Below are 19,560 nucleotides of genomic sequence, written 5' to 3'. Positions count from 1 at the left end.
TGCACTATCCACATTTCAAGTGCTCGGTAACCATATATGGCTCATGGCTACCACATTAGGCAACTCAGCCGGAGCGTGTTAACATCGTAGAAAACAGTCCCATTGGACAACACTGATTAGATTTTCAAATCTCCCACTCTCTTATTTTAGGTGGAAAAAGAACTTTCTTATGAGAGATTGATAGAATGGACAAAGCCAGACAACATGCATGAACGAGAGATGGAAGTTTTCCTTCCTAGATTTAAACTAGAGGAAACTTACAACATGGAGGATGTCCTTCGCAGTATGGACATGGTCGATGCCTTAGAACAGGACAGGGCAGACTTGAAGGATCTGTACTTGTCCAAGGTCATGCACAAGTCCTTTGTGGAGGTCAATGAGGAAGGTACAGAAGCAGCAGCAGCTACCACACCAAAAAGGGTTTTATGTTGTGCCAGTTACTCCCTCAGGTTCTGTGCAGACCATCCCTTCCTTTTCTTCATCCAGCACAGCAAAACCAATGGTATTCTCTTCTGTTGCCGGTTTTCTTCTCCATAAGGAAATAGTAGTCATTGAGTGTAGTCCTCTTTTCTCTAACTGACTTACTTTTTCTCTACACTTCATAGTGTGCCTGCAAACCCAAAATGACTTTATTATTGCAGTGGTCAAAAATGAGATATTAGGAGCCTAATTTGAAATTCCTTGTTCAGAACCCTTCTGTGTATTTTTGTAGGTTAAATGTTTTCTAAAGTTGGAAGTTGACATTCTCCAAGGATCCTGTGGTCACTTCGGCAGTGATACCTCTAACCATTCAGCCAAACCACTCTGCTTGGAACGAGCTGTCTCCCTCTCCTTTGTTGCTACTTTTCTCTCTTCTCTGCTGAATAGTATTGACATATAGACCCATTTTTAATGAGAGAATAGAGAGTGAAATGGAGAATGGGTAGAAGATGTGGGCAGGAGGTCTCAGAAATCCATACAAGCAACCTCTAGTCTAGAACTTTACCAGCAATTCCAAGGCCAGCACAGAGGATGAGAGAGCAGTTAACTCAGACCAGTGAGAAATCAGTCCAACTTCCTGTATGTTTCTGCCTTATTTGTAGTTTGCATTCATAGGGATCAGTAGGTCACAAACCTGTTCAAACATGTAACTATTCACTTTCTCTGAAAATTTACAATTGTTATCAGGAGGCAGAGATGAGTAGATAATGTTCTATTCACAGTTTGAGACAGCTTCATGGGTATACAGAACATGTCTTTCTATTTTATTTCAAATATTTTTGGAAAGGCACCTCAGGTTTCTGTAGCCATTTGTATTACAGGCTTGAAATGAAATTGCAGTGTTCAGTGTTAAGAGAACACACTGATTAGTTAGATTGAAGAGGGAGGTTGGTACTCTTTTCTAGGGGACAGCAAAAAGGACTTATTCCATCAACACCCTTGCAGTCAGAAGAACCCTGGGCAGCCCCTTATTTCACTGACACCACTTATATTTGCATTCCACAGCTAGTTCACTTTTCCCTTTTGACCCAAGTTGGCAAATTAGCTGCAGGGAGGGAATAGGACTGAGGAGTACAAGGAAACATCCACGTTGTGTGTGGGCTGAGAGAGGAAAGAGGGAGTATCAGAGGTTGCCGGGTTTATCATTCTCATTCTGCTGCCTCTTCTACCCAACACTTGCACTTGGAAAGAATAATCCTAGGTGGGGAATAATCAGTTAATGTGATTCTTTCACTGCAGAGAGAGCTTGTGAGTGTTACAGCCAGGAGCAATAGGCTGGCGCCCTGTTCGTTATGCAAAGGCATGCCTTCTTGCACAGCCTTGCAAGAAGTCCAGTTAAGTGGGTTAGTAGTTGGGAGCTGGAAGTGTAAATAGAGTAGCTGCCTACCATCCATGTGGGAATGTGTCTTTTTTTTTTTTTTTTTTTTTTGACGGAGTCTCACTCTATCACCAGGCTGGAGTACAGTGGCACAATATCGGCTGACTGCAACCTCTGGTTCCCGGGTTCAAGCAATTCTCCTGCTTTAGCCTCCTGAGTAGCTGGGAATACAGGTGTGTGCCACCACACCCAGCTGATTTTTGTATTTTTAGTAGAGAAGGGTTTTTACCGTGTTGGCCAGGTTGGTCTCGATCTCCTGACCTTGTGATCTGCCTGCCTCAGCCTGCCAAAGTGCTGGGATTACAGGCGTGAGCCACTGCACTTGGCCAGGAATACGTTTTTTAAATCGTTCCTGGGATGAGTATATTCAGATCATATCAATAGTGAATTACAAAAGTTAATGATACTGGTTTGATCTGTTATAGACCTATAATACAATCAGACTTTAGCCATGTAAATCACAATACATAAAAGGTAACAATAAGCAGATTGGCCAAGAGGATCTTGTAAAGTTGTATGTTTATCAAATTCTCTTTGAAGAGTTATCACTCAATATTTTATTTCTGTCTTGTAAGACCTGAAATCTATGTGCTGCCTTGACATCTACGGACTTAGGGCCTCAGAGGCCTGGCCATGCAGTCCCCTGCTCTTCTCAGATATGTGCACCCTGTTCACCCACTGAGCAGGAAGCCTCCTTGCCCTTCTAAGTTCCCCTATCGGCCAGTCAGCTGTACCCCACCTGGGTCTTAACCTGGCTCACTTTCCTGCCAGCCTGGAAACTTATTCAAATAAGCCTGTCACATCCGGAGGATCCAGGAATCGCCTCTTCCTCTTGTTACTATAGAGCCTGCCTTCCACAGCCCCTGCTGGTTCACTCTTTTCCCAAATGCAACTCTCCTGTGACCCTGCATGGCATGCGGTGACCTCCCTCCTTGGGCTGTGAGCAGATGTGACTAATAAACTGCTGCCAGTTTCATCTGTCCAGTGTCTCATGCTGTGTGCCTGGTTGTCTCCTACTATTTAGTGGGGGAGATCCCTCCTTCACCAACAAGGTGAATATGAGATGATCAAAACAACTACACTTCAGTGGATAGTCCAGCCTCCCAAATAATAACTCCATGTCTATTATGAAATCGCACTTCTATTATGCTGAGCAGTGTTTCTCGTAAGTGTCCACAGAATGAATTCCATTTAGAATTTAATTCTAGGAAACAGTAGATCTCACCTCTCCATAGGCCTATTCACAGATGTTTACTGGATAGCTGCTTTGCATTTGGGTATTTTAAATAGATTACTTTATTCAATCCATGGGAATAATAAACCCACGAGTAATCTAGAATTAGAAGTCAAGTAGTTTGAGCAAGTTCTTGTAGCTAGCAAGGGGATAGAACCTGGATCCAATATCTGATCATACCAAAGACTGGGTTCTGTATAAGAGGCCAAGCTGCTACTTCAGCTCCTACCAGAGGGCAACTGTCAGCACAGTGCAGGAGGAGCAGGGACCAGAAACCTGTCTCCCTTTGACATGAAGTCTCATTTCTCTAGGTCTGTAACACTCTTATCTAAAAAGTGGGGCTTGGAAACCTAGCACCAAAAGCACATCATCCTGGACCTGGGGATGAGGTTCCTGGAACAGAGAGCTAAGGTCAAGTTCATCTAGGCTATACGAACTCTGCAAGGGTTACTGCCCCCTCCAGGAGTCATAGATGGAAGTCCTGAGAGCCCTCCTTCTTCCTACGTGTGAATAAGTGGGAACCCTAAGGCTTTCTCATCACTATTCTCTAAGAAAAGGCTGTAGGACCACAGTTGCAAAGGAGGGGTCCAAAGCCAGGGATGGTTTGAGGACTGAGAGCATAGAGGCTCTGCCTGCAGGAAATACCCCTAAAGGAGCTGATGCCCTTCTGCATGCGGCAGGTGACCTTTCCTTTCCTGACCTGCAGCTTCTGCAGTGAAGGTGATGGAGGGGGCAGAGGACTAGAGGGAGGCTTCCAGTCCAGTGGGTTTGCTGCACAAGCTGACCCTGATCTGACATTCACAGGTCAGGGCATGGACCATCCACACCTGTTTGGCACATCTAGTGGCTATTGGTGAAAGAAGCATCAAATTCCTTTCCCACCCTTGCTAGTGTTGCCTCCAAAAGGAGTTCACTGTCCCTAGTTGTTTCTGACAAAGGATATAATGCTTTCTTAGTTCCTTACATATTGTCCTTGAAATGGAGGGTTCTGCAAAGGGTTAGGAAAAGAGAGACAGATTCAGTAGTAGCTTTTCAGATTTAATGACAAGTTCAACTGGGAACTCTATTCATTCCTGTGCCGGGTATCAATTTATTGTCTGTCAGCTCTAAACCTACCATTGTGGACTTACTTTGTGATAATGAACCTGGATCTTATAGCAAAAACTGAACTGGTTAGCCCAGTGTTAGGCTTTGCCAATAGAGGGAGCTGGAGGGACACTCTAAGGAGATAGCAGTAGAAATGCTCTTTCTAGATTCTGGTCCTCCTAGAATTTCGTATTCAGTGTAAGTGGCCAGCAGCCCACTTGGTCATCTGTAGCCACATTCTCAGGCCATGCTTTCTCCACACAATGGCTATTTCCTCATTTGGTCAAGACCCAACTTCTAGCAAGTGTATCCCTACTAGGCATTTACTTCTACAGACCAGCCCCTGCCTGCCCACACCCTCCAGCAAGGGCAGATGGCTTCTGTGAACAGCTTTGGCCCTCTGGCAAGTTTCATTGCCACTGCAGACTGCATGTTTCTGTGGCAGCCACAGCTCCAAAGAGCTCCGAATCTCAGCCCTGGGGCATTCAGTCATTTTAGTTTGTTCAGGTTGGTATAATAGAATATCACAAACTGAGTAGTTTAAACAACAGATATTTATCAGAGTTTTGGAGGCTGGGAAGTCCAAGGTCAGGGTGCCAGCAGATTTGGTTTCTGGTGAGGGCTGTCTTCCTGGCTTGAAGAAGGCTGCCTTCTAGCTGTGTCCTCATATGGCAGAGAGAGCAATCTCTCTCTTCCTCTTCTTATAAAACCACTAATCCCATTCTGAGGGCCCTGCCCACTTGACTTTATTTTACCCTAATTATCTCCCAAAGGCCCTTTCTCCAAATACCATCATATTGGGGTTTAGGACTTTCACATAATAACGTTGTGGGGACACAAATCAGTCCGTAGCCTATGTCCCCTCTAAACCCTTAGTTCTTTCATTTCTACTCACCCCACCCATTAGGTAGCAATTTCTCTTTAATATCTTCTATTTCTGCTCCCATTAGAGTCTTTAAAAATAAAAAAGCTCCCATTGCTAGTTAATAATTCTTTATATAAACTCTCCCCTGTTCAAATACTGATGTTTGTTTTGTTTGCAGCTTTGTTTGCACTTTACTGTTAGTTTCTGTTTGCAGTGTGAACCCTGGCTGGAGTAACAGAATGTGCTTCTCACACACTATCAGGAAAGACTGTGACAGATGCTTGAAGTATAAAGTGCTGGTCTACCAATCCCATCCTGGCTTGAGTTAATACAGATATTAGAAAAATTACTCCATTAAAAACTGAAAATTCTGAGATTAATGCTGCACCAGAAAGGACACTAGGACAGCTGGTATGAACTGGCACAGTTTCAGGCAAATCATCCATGACCACTCTACTGATATGCCATATTCTTTTTTTGTTTTTTGTTTTTTTTTGAGACGGAGTCTCGCTGTCGCCCAGGCTGGAGTGCAGTGGCACGATCTCAGCTCACTGCAAGCTCTGCCTCCCGGGTTCACGCCATTCTCCTGCCTCAGCCTCCCGAGTAGCTGAAGTAGCTGGGACTACAGGTGCCTGCCACCAGGCCCGGCTAATATTTTGTATTTTTAGTAGAGACGGGATTTCACTGTGTTAGCCAGGATGGTCTCTATCTCCTGACCTCGTGATCCGCCCGCCTCGGCCTCCCAAAGTGCTGGGATTTATCAGGAATTCTATTTCCCATTCAATTTTCCTATCTGCAGTACAACCAATCAAGAATCCCTGAAAGGAAAAGACGCATTCAAATGCCAAAGAATTCTTCGTAATTGACATTCAGTTCCTTATCCTTTAATACTTCCTGATAACAGCCTTGAAATTAATGGAGAGAATGACGATGCACTGACGAGGCACTAATGGCAGTTACCAGGCAATGTCATATCAGGAGATGTTTTCTCTTTCATAACTTCATTACAATACAAAACCAGGCATACTGCTAATGTAATGGTTTTCAAATTTAATTCTATTGGGTTCTCCATATCCTTGGTCAGCAGATGCTCTAATGGCCCTAATGGGAGTTGCCAGGCAATGCCATATCAGGAGATATTTTTCTCTCTCATAAGTTCATTAAAATACAAAACCAGGCATACTGATTAATGCTTTTCAAATTTAATTCTGCGGGGTCCTGTATATCCTTGGTTAGCAGACGCTCTGCAATACTTATGTTTCATTGCTTGCCTTTGTTTTGGTAATATTCTAGATATTTTAATAGAAACATTGTCTTAGTATGTGTGTGTGTTGCTATAAAGGAATATCTGAGGGTGGGTGCTTTATAAAGAAAAGATGCTTCTTTGGCCTAGCGTTCTCTAGGCTATTCAAGAAGTGTGATGCCAGCATGTGCCTGGTGGGGGCTTCTGTGCTGTGTCTTAACATGGTGAAGAAGGTCAAAAGGGATGTGGATGTGTGCAGAGAGAAACCAAACAGGAGGACGAACCTCATTTTATAACAACCCATTCTCAGGGGAACTAATCCATTCTGAGAGAACTAATTCTGCCTCACCAGAATGAGAACTCACTCACTACCAGGAGAAGCACATCAAGCCTTCTTCGAGATACCCATTCCCTTAAGGCAAAAACATCTCACTGGGTCCAACACCAATACACCAGGGATTAAAGTTCAACATGAATTTTGTTGGGGACAAACAAACTGTGTCTAAACCACAGCCAGAGTATTCTGAATGACTTAGACATCCACTTGTCTCAGTACTCTAATCAAATTTAGGATTGTGGTGGTACTAAGCAGCAGTAATTTGGCTGGGGAATGTTAATGAAAAGGGACAGAAGAAGAACCTATATAGTGATTCATTAACTCAAAGGACTGGCCAAATAATATTCAAGAAGTTTTGTAATTGTTTGAATAGAGAGAAGTGATGGGAGTACTGGAAAGAGAATGTATCTGAGTAAACAGAATGTGCCCAACTGGATAGGCACACTGGGCTCAAAAGAATTGGCGTTAATGCAGTCAGAATAAATTTCAAGTTAATAATAGGAATTTACCTTCAGCAAAATAGCATCGCAGATCACACACAAGGAGACTCCATTTAGTCTTTTAGCCCAGCTTCTCCTAAAGAGTTAAAACTCCATTCCTTAAGTGTTATCAACAATCAGATTAACTTTGTTGACATTTGTTCATTATCATTAAAATTCTCTTATATCACTGAATATGTGGAACATTCTTCAGTTGTATTATAACAATATTATAATATTGCTGCAGAGTATGGCAGAAAAAGCAGTGCTCTGGGAATGTGGCCACACAGACTCTGGTCTCACTTCTTCCATGAATTCCTCATGGGACTCTTGGCAAATCACACAAACTACCTCTATTTCACCATCCTTCTCTGTAAACGTAGCAGCCACAATATGAGTCTTTCTAATGCTTACATTTTTCTCTGTGTCTCTGGACTTGATTATCAGAAGCAAGTGGGGTTTTTTGTTTTTTTGTTTTTACCTCCCACTTCCTCAAAACCATGAAGGCTTGCTGGAAATCTCATGAGGAAACTGAAAGGTGCAGCAGGGTGTATAAGGAGTGGCTGTTGCTGGTGAATATGGTCAGTCACTGAGTGGAAACATTTTTAAGGCCCAGGAGCCTCTTTAAGGTGGAGCATTTGTTCATTTAACAATAAGAAGCACAGAGATCTCAAACCATGCTGGGAAGTTCTAACTACATTTGGACTCTAGTTCCCTCTTGACAAGTGGAAGTCTAATTTGTAGACGCTGGTAGCTCAACCTGAGACTAACCTAGGAGTGTGCCCTTCCTGAGGTCCACAAAGTCCGGAGCCAAGGGAGTCAGACAAACTAGGTTAAGGTTGAGTCAGTAGTTGAGAACCAGCAGATACTCCCCAGTACTAACTGAAGAGATGAAAATTAGGTATGAGGCTAGAAGACAGAAGATGAAGCTGAGCACAATTTCTGAGACACTGAATGATATAGTCCAGAACCTTCTTAACAGGTACCTGTCACCACCCTACTGGGGCAGGAAGAAGGTTTGTGAGTGGAGATCTTGTTCAGGTTGTCTGAAATTAGGCTCTAGTTACCTAGAGGGATGGGTTCCCCTTTAGGGCCCAGCGTTTAAATTGTCCATACTCAGAAAATAAATACAATTAATCCTCATAAATATAGATTTGCAGACAGATTTCTCACTTAGGAAGACTGACCATTTTCACATTTCATTGCACTATTACAAAAATTAGTTTCATTCTTTCTTGGATTCATCTTTGATACTTCCCACCCCCTCCTCCTTTCATGGCCCAAGAAGTGATGCCTAATCTATGTCCTAGAAATCCCTCCTCTCCATTTCCCTTGACTCTGCCTCATTTCAGCTTCCCTCATCTCTCACCCATGCTGTGTCCCCCTAACACCTCATTATATGCGATGGCAGCCTCCTACAATATCTTCCATGATGCAGTCAAAGGAATCTTTGTAAAATACAAATATGACTATGTTTCTCCTCAGCTTAAAATATTTTAGTGATTTCCCATTGTCCACAGGGAATGAAGAAACTCCCCCTAGAGTTGACATGGCCCTTCATGATCTGCTCCTGTGGACACAACAGACGCTTTTCTGTAGTACCTCATTCCAGTTGTCTGTGCCACTGAAGGCCTGAAATGGTCACAGTTATCCAACATCATGGTGCCATCTCAGCCCTCTCTGCACTTGCATGCACTATTTTTCCTTCCCTGGGACACTTGTGTTTATAATGAAACTCTCAGTTACCAAATTATGTCCTTAATAAACAACTTTGAAACAACTAGGCAGTGGGAATAAGGTAAAAGTATTTATCATATTTTAACTTGTTGAGCTGGTCAAGGAGAAAAAGGAGTGGATGAATGAAGTTGGGCCCAAAGTCTGGAGCTAGATCTGAACAACAAGGAGTAATTGGTACACAATTGGGAAGTGATATTGGCATTTTCCAATTGTAAGAGCAGGAAAGTTTGGGCACAGTTCAAATGTGAGTCTTTACTACAGAGAGGGCTTTTCAGAATCATGGAGAAAAGTTGTGGGTGAATCCTGCATCAAGACTACTGAGGAGATGTTCTTGGGAACAGTTACTTTTAGGATTCCACACTGAAATCACCTGGAGAGCTTTATAAATTATTGCTGCCCAATTCCATTTCCTAAGATTTAATTGGGGATTTTTTGAAGTAGAATTACCAAACTGGAAAGTTCTGGGAAAGCTTTCTTCAGTGAGATTCATCCTGGGTATGCAAAGATGGTTGAATGTGCATGAATCAATACATGCAATACAGCTCATTAACAGAGCCAAACACAAAAACTATATGATTATTTCAATAGATGCTAAAAAAGTACTTCATATAATTCTACATCCCTTTATGATAGAAGCCCTCAACAAACTGGGTATAGAACAAATATACCTCAAAATAATAAAGGCTATAGATGACAAATCCACAATTAATATCATACTGAATGGGGAAAAATTGAAAACATTTCCATAAGATCTGCAACAAGACAAGGATGCCTATTTTCACCCACTTTATTTAATACCTTACTGGAAGTCCTGGCCAGAGCAATTAGGCAAGAGAAAGAAGTATAAAGGCAGCCAAACTGAAAAGGAAAAACTCAAATTATCTTTGTTTGCACATGACATAATCTTAGAAAAACCTAAAGACTCCGCCAAATATCTGTTAAAACTGATCAATGAAGCAGTGAAGCTGGAAGATACAAAATTGGCTTACAAAAATCAGTGAGATTTTTATACAACAGTGAAAAATCAGAAAAAGAAACCAAGAATGGAATACCACTTACAATAGCTACAAAAAATATAAAATATGAAACACCTGATAATCAATTTAACCAAAGAAGTAAAAGATTTCTACAAGATAAACTATAAAACATTCATGAAAAAAATTGAAGAGGACTCAGAAAAACTAGAAAGATATTCATACTCTTCAACATCATGGATTGGAAGAATTAATGTTGTTAAAATTACCACCCAAAAGCAATTTACTGATTTGGTGCAATCCCTATGAAAATACCAATGTTATTCTTCATAGAAATAGAAAAAACAATCCCACAATTCGTGGGGAACCACAGAAGACCCCAAATAGCCAAAGCAATCCTGAGCAAAGAAAACAAAGCTGGAGGCATCAAACTACCTGATTTCAAAATATACTACAAAGCTATACTAAGCAAATCAGTATAGTCCAGCATAAAAACACATAGACCAATTGAGCACAGTAGAGAACCCAGATATAAATACACATATTTGCAGCAAACTCATTTTTGACAAAGATGCCAGGAACATAAAATGGGGAAAATACAGTCTTCAATGAATGGTGCTCTGAAAACTGGATAACCATTGTCAGAAGAATGAAACTAGACTCCTATCTCTCAATATATACAACAAACAAATCAAAATGAATGAAAGACTTCAATCTATGACCTGACACTATGAAACTACTAGAAGAAAACACTGAGGAAATGCTCCAGGACATTGGTCTAGGCAAAGTATTTTTTTTTTTTTTATGTGCAAGGGCTCAAAAGCACAGAAAACCAAAACAAAAATAGACAATTGGGATTACAACAAGCTAAAAAGCTTCTGCATAGCAAAATAAACAATCAACAAAAGGAAGAGATAACGCACAGAGTGGGAGAACATTTTTCCAAACTATCCATCTGACAAGGGATTAATAAGCTGAATATATAAGAATCTCAAACAATTTAACAGCAAAAAAAAAAAAAAAAAAAAAAAAGATTTAAAAAATGGGCAAAAGATCGGAACAGAGATTTCTCAAAAGAAGACATACAAATAGCCAATGGGTATATGAAAAAGTGTTCAACATCACTAATCATCAGAGAAATGCAGATTAAAACCACAATGAGCTATCATCTCATTCCAGTTAAAATGGCTTGTATGAAAATGATGAGGGGCCAGGCGTGGTGGCCCACACCTGTAATCCAGCACTTTGGGAGGCCGAGGTGGGTGGATCACCTGAGGTCAGGAGTTAAATACCAGCCTGACCAACATGGTGAAACCCTGTCTCTAATAGACATACAAAATTAGCCAGGCGTGGTGGCACATGCCTGTAATCCCAGCTACTTGGGAGGCTGAGGCTGGAGAATCACTTGAACCTGGGAGGTGGAGGTTGCAGTGAGCTGAGATCACGCCACTGCACTGCAACCTGAGCAACAAGAGCAAAACTGTCAAAAAAAGAAAAAAAAGAAAAAAAAAAGAAGAAGAAGAAAGAAAGAAAACAAAAAGGAATAATAAAATAATGAAATGCTGGTGAGAATGTAGAGAAATGAAAACCCTCTTAGTGGGAATGTCTATTAGTACAGCCGCTATAGAAAACTCTATGGAGGTTTTGCAAAATCCTAAAAATAGAGCTGTCATATTACCATCAATTCCACTGCTGGGTATAGATCTAAAAGAAAGGATATCACTGTATTGAGGAATATCTGCACTCCCATGCTTCCATGTTTATTGCAGCACTAGTCACAATAGAGAAAATATGGAACCAACCTGAGCGCCCATCAATGGATGAATGGATAAAGAAAATGTGATATATACACACAATGGAATATTATTCAGCATAGAAAAGAATGAAATAAGTTCTATCATTTGCAACAACATAGATGGAACTAGAGGTCATAAAGTTAAGTGTTAATAACCCAAGTACGGAAAGACAAATACTGCATGTTCTCGCTTATAGGTGGGAGCTAAAAAAGTGGATCTCATGAAGATAGAAAGTAGACTGAAGCTTTCCAGAGGTGAGCAAGGGTAGAGGGAACGGAGTGTTGAAGAGAGATTGATTAATGGGTACAAATATACAATTTCATAGAAGCTAAGACCTAGTGTCTAACAGATCAGTAGAGTGAAAATAGTTTACAATTTCAAAATATTGTATTTTGTATATTTATTATAATTACATATACACATATATTACATATAAGTACAATATATCTTTTATGTTTCAAAATAACTAGAAGAGAGTAATTTGAATGTTTCTGCATAAAGACAAATATTTAAGATGTTGGAAGCCCCAATAACACTGATTTCATATTTACAAATTATATGAATGTATTAAATTATGCACCCTAAAACGATGTCAGCTATTATCTATTAATAAAAATAAATAATAAATAAATAATAAAAATCTGGCTAGCCCTCTCCCCACCCCCAGTCACCTGAAACCTTTCTGTTCCCCATGACTGCTCCAAAATGGGAAATAAGGTTTCACACTAATTTCTATAACTTGTCAAATCCCCAAAGTCTAATTCTTATCTAATTCTTATCACAAGACCCCTACATAGATGGTTCATTTTAAATTTCTGTAAGGCAATGTGCACCTTACATCTATGTACCGGGAATTGGCATTCTTCTGGTCCCTGAAATTATGATTCACAGTTCACTACAAAGACACCTTAACTCGGGGTGGGGTGCGGGGTGGATTATCACTTCTTGATTGAAAGCTCCCGGAGAGTAGGGGCTTTTTTTCTGCACAGCGAGCGGCCGCTTCCTGCACACCAGGAAATCCCCTCCGCCTGCGGGACCCGCCCCGCCCTCCTGCCTACGCGCCTGCTGGGTGGTGCCTGCTCGGGTCCCGACTGCGCCCGCCTCCCCACTCACTAGGATCTGATACTCTGCGCCGCCCAGACACCTCTATTCCCGTCACTACCACCGGCCTCCTCTCGCTCCTGGGCAACGGTGCCCACAACGGCGGTACGTGTCTAGCTTTGGGAGCGGCTCCCACAAGCAGGCATCGGGTTATCCGCTCCTGCGCCCAGGAAACGGTAGGAGCCCGGGAAAGCGAAACCTGGCAAAGTTCCCTGAGCTCCGTCCCGGGGCTCCCCTCTTTCACTTGGTCTCGGGTCGGGGCCTCCCCGAGGGCAGGGGCGTGGCTGCGCCTGGCTGCGACCCCTGTGGATCCTGGTGTGGTCAGGGCGGGTGTCGGGGGAGATCGCGTGGAGCTGGGGGATGAGCCTCCAGGCTCAGCTCAGCTCAGCACGCAGGAGCTGGGAAGCGGGGGTGCGGACAATGACACCCCGCGATCCTCTCTGGTGAAGTACTCTTTGGGGTGGGAGGGGGCTGTGATGCCTCAGAACACTAGGACCCTGGGAGCGCGGGACCCTGGGAGCGCGCACCTCCAGGGTCCAGGAGATGGGCCACCTGTGGGATGGGGGCGTTGCAGAATGTTGGTGCCATAGCTGAGGGCCCCTTGGCCATAGGTGATGCCGCAGAGAGCAGTGCGTTGGGAATTTCTGAGGGTACCGAAGACCCTCGAGAGAGAACTAGGGGTGGGTCCCAAAGGCAGCCTGGACCCTGTGCCTACCCCAGCGCCTTTTCCAAGAATGAGCGCACGGGTTTCACAGCCCTCTCTGGCCCCCAGAGTTTGGCCAACACCACAGCACTTTTGAGTGTGCAGGCCTGCAAAGATCATCGTGAGGGACATTCCAGATCTTGTTTTTATTACATTCACTGACAGTATAAAATATTTCAAAAATCATTGTCCTTAAGGTAAGACGGTGGGGGCCTTTTAATCATATTTTAATTTTGTTGTATTAGATCATATTGCCACTTACGTTACTTCCTTTTCTCCTCCCACTACCCTTTAAAACCAAGTTTGGTGAGAATCAAGGATAAAAACCCAAATACCACATGTTCTCACTCATAGGTGGGAACTGAACAATGAGAACACTAGGACACAGGAAGGGGAACATCACACACAGGGGCCTGTTGTGGGGTGGGGGAGGGGGGAGGGATAGCATTAGGAGATATACCTAATGTAAATGACGAGTTAATGGGTGCTGCACACCAACATGGCATATGTATACATATGTAACAAACCTGCACGTTGTGCACATGTATCCTAGAACTTAAAGTATAATAATAAAAAAAAAAGTAAGCTTGGAAAACAGAACTTATAGAAAATTAATATTCAGATGCTGTCAGGCGTACTTAGATGCTGGGGGGAAACTGGGTCAGATGAGGGTCCTCTTGCTTCTGGGGTCTAATTGCGTCTGATGACAGGAATGTGACCCAGAGCTGTCTCCTCCCTGTTGTGATTTATAAGACTGATGTGAAAAGTAACATTCGTATTTGGTCCCAGCCGAACAATCAATAGTATCTAATAGTAGAATATAAATATTTTCAGATATGCAGTAAATCAAAATGTATGTATTCTGTCTTAGAAAACTATTGTTCTAGCCAAACAAAGGAATAAGCAATGAAGCAGAAAAGGCATTAGGGTTCAAAACAAAGGACATTGGCAAAGGGCTGTCTTAGATGAGACAGGGATGCTGCACACTAAAGAGAAGTGAGTTTAGAAAGGAATAGTCAGCAATGTGAGTGATTAATAGCAATAGATGCAACACATTGGAATTATGAAAGAGAAGGGTAGTACAATTACAGCCCAGCAGACAGCCTCTGAGTGCAAGAATGTTTAGAAAAGAAAGGTATGTAACGTATTTAAATACCAATGTAATTTACATCATAATATATTTAGAAACCAAAATGGAATATCTATCTCAGTTTTGTCACTGGTATGGCCCTAGAAAAGCTTTTATTTTATTTTTAAACTTTTAAACTTAAGTTTAAAAGTTTAAAAATATTTTATTTGCTGTGTTAGTAGTGTGCTTTAAAGTTTAAAGTAAAAGTTTATGTTTACCAAATTGACAATAAGTTGGCCACTAACTAAAGCATAGTAGTAGGGAAAGTTATTCTCTGCTTATGAAAATTCTGCTTTGGGAATGAAAATCCTACAGATTAAAGAAACCTGCACACCAGCAGGATGAGAGACTGTGGGAGACGAGCAGTGGGACTGAGATTATTCATATGTGGTTGAGCATATGAAGAAATTACTGAAAAGGTTTGACTGATTGGTGGAACACTTGGGGACAAATTTGCTATATATAAAAGAAAGCCAAAGAAGGTGAGGTGGAAGAAATATTAACATAAGGAAAAACAGAGTTATGTGAGAAGAGAAATGGATTAATTGTTCACTACTTGGCTTAGCTATGAATACTATTTAATTGCACTAAAGCAAACACTTGGATAGAGGAGGTGAAGTGCAGTGACTGAAGTAAGGGATGTAATTCCCTAAATTAGGAAGGCAATAGATGATGTCTAAAATTGTTAGGTCAAAAACAGTAGTATACACCTATTATAGCTAAACATGGAGGTAAATGCCAGGAGAAAGAGCAAGCTGACTTGTGATTGATTGCTTCTAGGAAGTTGGGAGGAATGGGAAGGTGCCTCTTGATTTGTATAATGTCTCTCCTAGAATTATTTGACTTTACAACTAAGTGCCAGTTCGTTAATTTCATAAAGAGCAAATCTGACTAAATCACACTAAAAAGAATATACACACATTGCAGAAAATGCAAAAATACAGGAGAACATAACTAACATCAAAATTACCCATTGCCCAGAAGTATTTGATATTCAGTATTTCTTTCCAGTCTATTTGTGAATTATATGTAACTTTATTTCTAATTTACACTTAACATTAATCTTCATTTATATTCAATCACAGATATGACAGAATCTAACTGGTTCTCTATTGTTGGCCATTTAAAGATTATCTCTGTAGCATATGAAGTGCTTCACTAGTCATCTTTCTGCAAAACGTTTCTTATCAGTACATGTGAGTTTTACTTTCAGTGAAATTCTTTGAAATGAATTTTTTTTATTCTGAATGTATAAATATTTTCTTGGCATTTTCTTCTTTCTATCCTTCCTCCTTCCCTCTCTTCCTTCCTTCCTTTTTAAAATATAATTCTAAATTACACTCTGAAAATATTTACATAATCAGTTGTAGAGTACAGGAAGGAATACCTATTTTACCAGTGCTGGAAATTAATAGTTTTTGTACTTATGAATTTCATGTTTTAAAAAGATAGCTTTAACTTGCTTTCTGCTTTTTCCAAAAAAAAAAAAAAAAAAGAAAAAAAAAAAAAAACCTTGTACCATGCTGATTAAGAGACTAAGAGGAACCCTAGATCTACAGCGTTCCTCAGCAACCACAGACCTGGTTGCTAATCCTTGCCTTGCTGTTTGTAGCTGGGTATCCTCAGAGGCAAGATACCAACACAGTGAAGACTCCATTTATTTGCTTGTAAAATGCAAATATTCGCTGCACTGACCCCATCAGGTTGTACAGATCAAATGAAATTACGCATCAAAAGCCCCATTTTAGTTTTTGTATGTGTACCTATTTCTTCACTGAGGAAAAGTATCCACTCTATTAATAAATAAAGTGAAAATGCAATACATAGTAAGCCCATATTGATGTAAAATTGTTTTAAAATCCATTGTTTCAGGTTCACTGTCATGGACGCTCTATCAGAAGCAAACGGCACCTTTGCATTAAACCTTTTGAAAAAGCTAGGGGAAAACAACTCAAACAACATATTTTTTTCACCCATGAGCATGTCGTCAGCCTTGGCCATGGTCTTCATGGGAGCGAAGGGAAACACTGCAGCCCAGATGTCTCAGGTACTTAGAGCCACTTCAAGAGAAAAATAAATGCTACTAATTTATCAGTAATGCTGGTCTAGAAGGTCCAAGAAGGTCTCACATATCTGGGCCTTGGTGCTACTTGGTGGCTGGGGTCGGGAGTACCCTACAAGCAAGTCTTTTCATTCCTCCAGAGCCCTTCCACATGGCCTTTCCTTAGGGAAGCTTGTGCATCCTTACATCATGGTAGCTGGGTTATAAGAGAGTCAAAGTGGAAGCTGCCAGGCTTTTTAAGGTCTAGGCTTAGAACAGAGCTACATCTGCATTCTCTTGTTAAAAGTAAGTCATGGGGCCATCCCAGATCCTAACAAAGGGGAGGGAGACTCCATCTTTTGGTGTCAGGAGCACCATGTGTATGCAGAGACAGAACACATGTTTGGCAGCTGTGTTTTTAGACAAAGTACCACAAACAGTGAGCGTTTAAGTAACCTGAATCATTTTGTTAGGGTTTGCAAAAATATTGATTTTACATAGGAAGTGATTATAGGGAAGCTTAAGAAGAGCTATAGGTAGGGAGAATGGGTGGATGTCAACCCACTTTCTATCTTTAATTAGTGTAATAGTGCATTCTCATACTGCTATAAAGCAATACCTGAGATTGGGTAATTTATAAAGGAAAGAGTTTTAATTAACTCACAGTTCCACATTGCTGGGGAGGCCTCAGGAAACCTACAATCATGGCAGAAGGCAAAGGAGAAGGAGGCACCTTCTTCACAGGGTAGCAGGATGGAGTGCGTGCAAGCTGGGGAAATGCCCGACACTTATAAAACCATCAGCTCTTGAGAGACTCACTTACTATCATGAGAACAGCATGGAGGAAACTGCCCCCATGACCAATTACCTCCACCTGGTCTCACCCTTAACATGTGAGGATTATGGGGATTATAATTCAAGATGAGATTTTGGGGGGAGACATAGCCAAATCATATAAATTAGATTAATCATCTTTTATGCTCTAGTAAGGATCTATAAATCTCTTAATGTTGAATTTAGCATTGTGCCTATTTTTGATGTCAGGGAATACTGAAAATTTTATTTGTTTTTAAAAATTTCAGGCACTCTCTTTTAGTAAAATTGGAGGTGAAGATGGAGATATTCACCAAGGTTTTCAGTCACTTCTTGCTGAAATTAACAGAACTGGTACTCAGTACTTGCTTAAAACTGCTAACAGGCTCTTCGGAGAAAAGTCTTATGACTTCCACACAGTAAGTTGTACTTTATGTTTTATCAAGAAAATAAAGATAGCAATGTGATGGACAGTAGTAGAAAGAATCTGGGCTCTGAATTCATACAGGTGGGCCTGAATTCACAACTTCATTCCTTAACCTCACACGGCTCCTCTGATTGTTTTATTGTCTATAAAATAAGTCTTATAGCAAATACTGACAAGACTTTCATGAAGCTTAAATGACTTAATCTTTATAAAAGAACTGACACAGAGCATAGCACAATTGGAGATGAATCAGCCGAAACAAAGAAATGATCAAAATGAGTATTTCTAGTAATTGCTTTGCAGATGTTGTTAATTTTTTGTGCATCATGACACTTTCCTAGGTTTTTATGCATTTAAATATTTTGATTGGATTTTTAGACACCGCAAATCTTTTAAAACATATTTTAGCTAACTACCTTGGCTCTATTTGTTGACAAGCCTTTAATGACTTTTTTATCTTTTAAAAACAAAGGTACTCGGCTGGGCGCGGTGGCTCACGCCTGTAATCCCAGCACTTTGGGAGGCCAAGGCGGGTGGATCATGAAGTCAGGAGTTCAAGATCAGCCTGGCCAAGATGGTGAAACCCCGTCTCTACTAAAAATACAAAAATTAACCAAGCGTGGTGGCGGGCACCTGTAATCCCAGCTATTTGGGAGGCTGAGGCAAAAGAATCCCTTGAACCCTGGGGGTGGAGGTTGCAGTGAGCTGAGATGGCGCCACTGCACTCCAGCCTGGGTGACAGAGCAAGACTCCATTTCAAACAAACAAACAAACAAAAACAAAGGTACTCAAGTAATTTCTTACACAAAACTGCAAGTAACACATATAAATCAAGAACCCTCATTAACCTCTAACTCCAATACTCCTCAATGTCTGAGCTTTTATAAATTTGAAGTCTATCCTGCTTCACATACAGAAATTTTGCTTTGTGAGGTTCCTCCCTACATTGTTATTATACTATACATATTGTTTTATACTTTGTTTCTTTTTACTTAACAATACGTCTTAAATTCTTTCCATCTCCGCATATGCGTATCTATGTCACTCTTTTTACCCATTTTCTAGTATTCCTGAGTAGGACTGTACTGTGATGGAGTAAACCTTTCCCTTATTGCTGAGCATTTCGGTTGTATTTAATCTGGACCATTACAGACTCTAATATCCCTGTACAAGATTTTGTGCTCATGTGCATTCGTTACTGTCTAAAATGGATGTGCAGAAGGGAGAAAGGGAATGAAACTTTGAAGCTTTAATAAATATTGCCAAATTGCTGTTACTGGTATTATAGCCACTTACATTCCCCAAAGCATATGTGTAAAGTGCTCATTTCCACCTGCTATCAACAGCACTGCATATTATAACCCTACAAACCTTTGGAAGGGTGGGGCCAACCAAGATACCGGACTAGAAGCAGCTCCTGTATACCGCTGTACACATGAGAAGAAATAGAAGGGTAATGAACACTGACACTGCACACCGATCAAACATCTGAGAAATTACACTGACACTGCACACCGATCAAACATCTGAGAAATTACACTGACACTGCACACCGATCAAACATCTGAGAAATTACACTGACACTGCACACCGATCAAACATCTGAGAAATTACACTGACACTGCACACCGATCAAACATCTGAGAAATTACACTGACACTGCACACCGATCAAACATCTGAGAAATTACACTGGGTTCCATCAAGGCGGGAGGAGAGCACAGAGATCAGAGAGGAA

At 41.1% G+C, this 19,560-nt stretch overlaps 1 protein-coding gene across 14 annotated transcripts in view; it reads left to right on the top strand.

Annotated features, from left to right (window-relative positions):
- The window catches only part of LOC102132993 (serpin B6-like), a 46,394-nt gene that overhangs the window by 6,818 nt on the left and 20,016 nt on the right, over positions 1–19,560 (top strand). For 4 of the 14 annotated variants that reach the window (XM_074022208.1, XM_005586510.5, XM_074022209.1 and 1 more), the window contains 2 exons: positions 16,415–16,589; positions 17,666–17,815. Coding sequence is in view for 7 of the 14 variants with exons in the window: in XM_005586510.5 (XP_005586567.2) it covers positions 16,425–16,589; positions 17,666–17,815 (315 nt within the window). In the remaining 7 variants the exon portion in view is untranslated. Of the gene's footprint in view, positions 1–12,716; positions 12,887–15,627; positions 15,739–16,414; positions 16,590–17,665; positions 17,816–19,560 lie in introns of those variants that run through there. The other 10 variants (XM_074022210.1, XM_065533663.2, XM_074022212.1 and 7 more) reach the window with 7 other exon arrangements.

Source organism: Macaca fascicularis, chromosome 18 (assembly GCF_037993035.2).
Source record: "Macaca fascicularis isolate 582-1 chromosome 18, T2T-MFA8v1.1".
Taxonomy (NCBI): Eukaryota; Metazoa; Chordata; class Mammalia; order Primates; family Cercopithecidae; genus Macaca; species Macaca fascicularis.
Note: the sequence above shows the minus strand (reverse complement) of the source record. Positions and strands in the feature narration are given on the sequence as shown.